The 7,026-nt window shown below is 39.0% G+C and overlaps 1 protein-coding gene across 1 annotated transcript; it reads right to left on the bottom strand.

The window, feature by feature from the left end:
- Positions 1-1,502: 1,502 nt before the first annotated feature.
- On the bottom strand, positions 1,503-7,026 carry si:ch211-288g17.3 (chromosomal protein D1). The gene is made up of 2 exons (XM_037093712.1): positions 6,876-7,026; positions 1,503-5,392 (listed from the first exon to the last, which is right to left on the bottom strand). Exon 2 carries the CDS (start codon positions 5,351-5,353, stop codon positions 3,887-3,889), a length of 1,467 nt encoding a protein of 488 aa, XP_036949607.1. The 5' UTR covers positions 5,354-5,392; positions 6,876-7,026; the 3' UTR covers positions 1,503-3,886.

The raw sequence follows: 7,026 nt of genomic DNA, 5'->3' as shown, positions 1-7,026 counted from the left end.
GAAGAGGTACCACTCTGTTTTTTTTTCTCCGCGTACAGAAAAAAGTCACCGCCCTTTGTCGACTGTGACGTCACTCAGTTTCTTCTTCAACGGTCCCCAAAGATCGTTTATTTCCTTCTCTGTGCGGGTTCAAGCTCTTGAAAAGGGCCTTTAATGGATCCAGAGGGTGTACTCTTGGTACAGAGAGGCAATAAATAGATAACTATGCTCTCAATTTAATGATTTACACTCACTATTGTTAAATAACTAATGCTCTCTCTTACTGATATAGTCCTACCTCTCCAATAAGCTCAGTGGTGGTCACGCTTTAGCTAGGCTAGTTTTTAGTAATAAGTAATAATGTTATTCATGTTGTCATTGTGTTGACTGTATAATTCTTGCCCTTGTAGTTTTAATAATTTGTGAATAAGCCAGTGGCTAATGTGTTTGTTTGTGGTCACTTAAGTGAAAATTGATCTCAAATTTTGTGTTGCTAATTTGTTAGTGTGCTTAATCATCTATACCTTAACGATGAGCAATCCACACTCATGCCATTATCTTGACCATCTGGTCTGTCAATGTCACTACAAACTGTGAAAGTTATGTCTTTGAATCAGGAAGATGACAGAACCGTATGTTATGGATACAGGGTTCCCAAACGTTTCAAATTAAAGGGTGGGCCATAGCCAAAATCAGACACCTATTGATGCAAAAACAGTATTAGGGCCTCAAGTCTTTTGAACTGTCTGACGTCCTGCACTGTGTCAATCTTTCGCAGTGCTCAGAATATAAAAAATAATATATCCAACATACTTATTGAACATATCACCTCACAAAAAAATAATGGCATAAATACATCTATAGTACATTTTTTTAAATACATTTTTACATCGCTTTCATTGGAAACATCTGGTGGGCCAAAGTGAATCTTATCACAGGTCAAATTTATATATATAGGTTTATAGCTGTTATGCAAAACAGCTTTTTTTTTCAGCAAAGTAAAAAAAAAAAAAAAAAAAAATATCTTCATCTAAATGCCAATAGGCACTTTATTTATTAAGTGGTGACCTTTGACTTGGTTGTCACGTTACATACCGGCACAGTACGTTGTTACTTTGACAGTAAAGTAAAATTGCTATGGAGTGCAGAGCTGAAATATAAGTATGAAATATAACACATCAATTATACTTAGATTATATGCATAACATCTAAACATTAAATTACGACTCTCCTTTTGTTATGATAACGAAATAAAATTCTCCCTTAAGAAAGATTTCCACATTTTACTACAAGAAACCCAAAAAGTACAGGTTTTGTAGTTTGGAGTGATCCACTTGTCAAAACACACACAACCTTTGTTTCAGCTCAGGTGCATAGCACATCTGTCAAGTCATGGGACAGGAATGGTGAAGGTGGAGCTGCCACCCACAAACTATAATTAACAGCTAAATCCTACCAGTGACCTGCATCACTACATCATGTAAACTGAATGTAAACAAAGAACAGAAGGGAACACCACGCTGTAGAAAATAAAACGGCAAGATCAACATTTTATTTCAAGAGCATAATCTCACAAATTATTGACTGCTTGTTAAAACACACACAAATCCAAATATGTCCACTTAAAATAACGTGACTTCATAAAGCCAGATCAAATTTCAATGTGATTTTTAAAACTTTAAACCTCCATCTTCGTCCTCATCTCACATTCTCTTTTTTTTTTTTTTTTTTTTTTTTTTTTCTTTTTTAATTTCATGACAACTTGACACAACAAAGCACAGTTTGGCATTTCGGAACTTCAATTGTTTGATCCAACCATAAAAGGTGTGTTAGTATTAGTTAAAATGATGTACAAGTTATGTCACACAATTTTAACACTAGGTGCTTGAAGACAGGTAAAAGGATATTTGTGAAAACTCAATTAAGTTAATTTAACTCAAAAAACTGAATTTAATCTCATGACAGTCCCAAGTTATAAAACAAAACAAAACAAAGGCTTCACAGTAACACGTAAACATTTTGGGGACAAGGGGAAATAACTACTGCGACTCGATAACAGCTTGATCCAAAAAGAAAAAAAAAAAAAAAGGTACATGTGGAGCAGGAAATCTTCAGGGCGACTGTGAGCATTGAGAAGGCGTTTAATACGGAGCTTTTTGTTCTGTCGAGGAATGGATGTCACCAAAGGCTGATCAGTGCAGGACAGTAACCGACAGTACATTCAAAGCTTTGGCAATTAAGGCGAAACAAATATGAAGACAAGACGAAACTGTAAAAATGGCGTTGAGAAAATTATGACATCCCTTTGACACATTTTGTCTCAGACTCTCCTCACAGACACTCAATAACCAGCGCAAGTGAAGCTCTAATTTGTCAGACTCTTTACCAGAACAAAGAAAAAAGAATCATTCTGAAGTACAATGACATTTTAAGAAACACAAACTACTAACACAAAGCCATACTCAAATATATTTTGTGTGGGTCTAGTATCGATTATCCTCGGTTTCCTCGTTTCTATGTGCGTGCAATACTTTTTTTGACCCCTTGGGGGAATTGGCGCATCGGCATTTCTTCACCTTTAAATTGCTTGGACTCAAACATTTTCTTATTCATACATCCAGCAGTCACAGAGAAACACTATCATGTATCTGGAATCATGTTTGTGTCCACCAAGGCGGAATCCGAGGCGGAGTGCAAGGCTTTATAAGCCTCTGATAGACGGGCCTCTATAAACATGTGCGTCTACATAAATTGTGACGTTTTTGAGTATTATTTCTGTCCTACATATTTCAAAGTGCATTCTGACAGTACGGTTTTTACTACGTCACATCTATATCAACTCTCTGCGAGGAATGTGCCCGTAATGTCCGGGAGTCTGGACATTTGGATGCAGCCCAATAGTCATTCTCTTTAAGCTGTTTTTGGCCTCTACCAACTTTTGAGGGAAACATCGGACCTTTTAGCAGCTAATTACTGCACTGTCATCACCAATTTGAGATGATTTAAAAAAACAATCCGATGACCCTGAGGCAATTTAGTTACCCCTTCTTTAAAAGCCAATCTGTTGTAATCTTATATATGAAAATCCTTCTCCCTTCTTATTCTGTGAAACATTATATTATTTTGAATTAATTATTTTAAACATGAAAGGATACACATTAACGCAATTGAGATTTCGGTTGACTAACTCACTGTTTACATCGTATAAAAAAAAAAAACACACTTGACTTGACATTGGGTTTGGGCTAGCATAGCAGTATCATTAGGAGGAGTGTGTTTGGATATGAGTTGGTGAAAACCTTCCTTATACTAATAGAATGTGACTGAGCCTTGTACCAGCCTGTATTTATATTCTAGTTTGTCATACGGGAGAGAAACTGATGAGAGAAAAGCTGAATAGGATATTGCACTGAATAACTGGATGTTGACGTCAGGTTTTCAGCATTCTTGAGCATCACTGTTCGGTTTTCTCTCATCTCTCCGCCAATTGTTTTGACTATTTATTTTTTTTTGCATCCAAGGTATATACTCGAGCAAACGTTTTACGGTTACAACTGAACTGACAAACACTACATCTGAAAGTTAAATGAAAACTGGACCAATCAGTATGTAATAATAAACTCTACATGCCAGTTCTAGTAAAATATTATTAGTACTACGACTTACTCAGATGGCAGAAAGGAAGTTTTAAAAACAAGAAAAACAACAAAACAAAACAAAAAAAAAGAGAAATCAAGCACAAGAAAACAACATGAACAAGTTAGTCAGGAAAACAAGTGCTGCTGAATTACTAGCCTACCTGACTGACAAAAAGTTTAAAAACTTGTGTTTTCATTGACAAGATTGTATTCAATGTTTAAAACACCAACTACTACAGCAAATTTTTTGGTCAGACCGGGATCGTTCATCAAGCCTGGTTACTAACTTCAAGGCTTGCGTCCTGAATCGTTTCTTCAGTATCCTGCTCAATGGGCTCCATGTCTGTTTGCTGCTCCTCTTCTATCGGCTCTCTTTCGCACTCAACTCCAACAGCAGATGTATCGATCTGTGAATGGTTAGAGAGTACACTGTCAAGCTCCGCTCCAATTTTGCTTTTATTTTTGTTGCCTGAACCTTTGGGGCGACCCCTTTTACGTGGAGTGTCCGATTCACTTTTGGGAGTACTTGGAGGAAAGCCCCTTTTTTTAGGGGATCCCTCACTGGGGCTGCGTGGGGAGGATGGCGAGGAAGCCCCACTCTTGCGCAAGTGAGCACCCCTCTTGGTCTCTGACTTGCGAGGACGACCGCGACCCCGGCGAGGGCCTGAGGGAGCACCCTCTGGAGGATCAACGCGTGGGTATTTCCTCGGCCTTCCCAGCGGCTTCCATACTTTTGGCTTGTTCCGTTCCGCATTTGACAGAAGAGGGTATTTCCTTGGACGTCCCCTTTTGGCTGGTAGTTTTCTCGGTCGACCAGGCCTCCTTATTGTGGACGGGATTGCTGTTTTCCGAGGTCGGCCAATGCTTACAAGAACCTTACATGAGAGGCGATTCTTGTTTAAAGAGCCTTTAGGTCGACCTCTTCTCTTGTATTTATTAGAGGCAACTGTGACCAGTTCTTGTTTTCTTGGCCTGCCCCTTCCTCGCTTAGGGACTGTTGAGATGCCATTTGATGAATCTGAATCCACCCTCACCTTCCTGGGCCGACCTCTTCCCCTTTTCACTGAGTTTAGACTCCCATTAGTTTCCCTCTTAATGGTCACCTGTCTCTCCAACCTTGTTTTCTTATTGAGGGACCCTTTCGGTCGACCTCTTTTTCTTGGTGTTACAGAACTGCCTTCATTCTCTTCTTCACGCTTTACAATTTCCAACTTGCGCTTTGTGGATCCTTTCGGGCGACCGCGTCCCACTTTTGGTGTTTCGGAGCCACCATTTGGTAGGCCTTCACCATCAGACTTTTCAACATTGCTTACACTGAGAGACTTTCTTGGCCTGCCTCTTTTCTTCGGAGTATGGTCTGTTGTAGCACTGTTCCCATCACTGGTCCGTTTCTTGGATCCTTTCGGCCTCCCCCTTCCCCGAGGCGCTTGCACAGAATTATCAGCATCGTTGTCTCCTGATCCTTGCTGCTCCGTGTGTTTTATGAGTTTTGGACGCCCTCTTCCCCTCGGAGGCTGTGTGGAACCCCCATTGGAAATGCCTGAAACAAGCTCCGTTAGGTTAACGTCCGTAACACAAACCTTCAACTTCTTTGAGCCTTGCGGCCTCCCCCTTCCTCTTTTAACTGGATTGATGTTGGATATGTGTACACTGGTCTCTGCCTCATTGTTGGCAGCATCTCCTTGTTCTGCTTGATCTGCTTGTTCTGTCTCGTCCGTCCTTATTTCCTCTTCCATACTGTTGACGTCAGCTTGGACTGCCAGTTAGGTTTGCCCCTTGAGAACAGAGAAGCACAATTAATACTTGAAGTTAAATATTAAAGGGAGGTGCAAAACATTATCATGACTGGGAAATAATAATTTAAACATTTTGGCGGGTCCAAAATGATTGTTTTGTTGATGGCTGAGTTAGAATTCTGGCAGTAGGTTCGCTCTTCTGACAAGATTTATCATATAGTTGTTGGTATCACGTAATATTTGTGCATCGTCAGCGATCGATTGTCAATGACTCCTTCACAATAACAATCAACTGATGTGCACATTTAATACAAGGGTTTAAGTGTGACAGAGCAAGAGTTTTTTTGGTGTTGCACAATTTAATTTTGAACGCACAGCTGAATGAATCACAAATTGTGGACAGAATAAACGTAAAGTCGTGCCATGACACAATCTAAATGTTTCCTGCTTTAACAAGAGCTGAACCAATCAGGTAACACATTTTCCAAACCAAAGATTTTGGATAATAAAAGAAGTGCAGTGAAACAAAATAGCTGTAATGGCTTTTATAACAAACTAAATAAGGGTATAATTGATATATAGAAAAGACTATGGCCAAAAGTCACTGGCACCCTACTAATAATGGGGTTTGGGTTTATCAGCCAGAATCATTGTTGTAGAAAGCTATAAATGGGTTGTAAAGACTCAGGAGAGTCTTTCCAGTGGCGGCAATATGCCGTCAACTTTATCAGAAAAACTAAATATTTATGTTATATATCTAGTATGGTGGACACATGATTTAAAGGTATTACAGATCACATTAACATACTACATACACATCCTGCTTATGAACCAATTACTTATGTTGACACAATGATTAGTTTTATGTCATTTTAAGCACACCTTCACATTTTTTTGTAATTCTGCAGATAACCTGTATCTACAGATTATACCTGTTCATCTGGCTTATAAACATTCTCCTTTTTATTAATGTTATTATGCCTGAAAATACAAAAAATAGCTAGGACACATTATTAATACTCTTTTGCTAAACAGGCAAAGGGGAACACACACAATCTACACAAACAACATAGTTGTGCATATTTTTAAAAATTATTTGGAAAGCTATTAATAAATGTTTGTATTTTTATTATTACAGAAAGGATGGGTTTTGAACGGCTATGTCTATTTTGTGGACTACAATCTTTAAACGGCGGGAAGGTGTTTGATGAAGTGTCCAGGAGGCTAGCAATAACACGTGCACATTAAATATCGCTGCATGCAACTGATAATTATAATATCTTAAGCTGCGATCAAGTTCGAAACACATGCATTTTATTTCAAAACACTATAAAACCCCATGCATTCTCTCCTGTAGCTTAAAGACTGTAAATATGGTCTATTCGGGCCTTAGTAACCCGCTTTGACTATGGACCAGATTGTTTTCCAGGTAATAGTCAGTTTCAAAATCGATGGCGATGGAAAGTGAAGCTAGCGGTTCGAAGCGGATAAAAGAGTGCAAACAACAGTGAGCGTATCTCACCTGAGGGACACCCTCTGTAAAAATTCAGCTTAATTTTCCAAAAATTATTGATTCATCTGACAGCCCGTACAGTGAAAGTGCGCGTTTATTGTGGTTGTGATGGCTGTTTAAATTTGCGATCGCTTCCGGGTGTCCGTGACGTTTAGGAGGC

The sequence above is a fragment of the Acanthopagrus latus genome, chromosome 3 (assembly GCF_904848185.1).
Source record: "Acanthopagrus latus isolate v.2019 chromosome 3, fAcaLat1.1, whole genome shotgun sequence".
NCBI classification, from domain to species: Eukaryota; Metazoa; Chordata; class Actinopteri; order Spariformes; family Sparidae; genus Acanthopagrus; species Acanthopagrus latus.
Note: the sequence above shows the minus strand (reverse complement) of the source record. Positions and strands in the feature narration are given on the sequence as shown.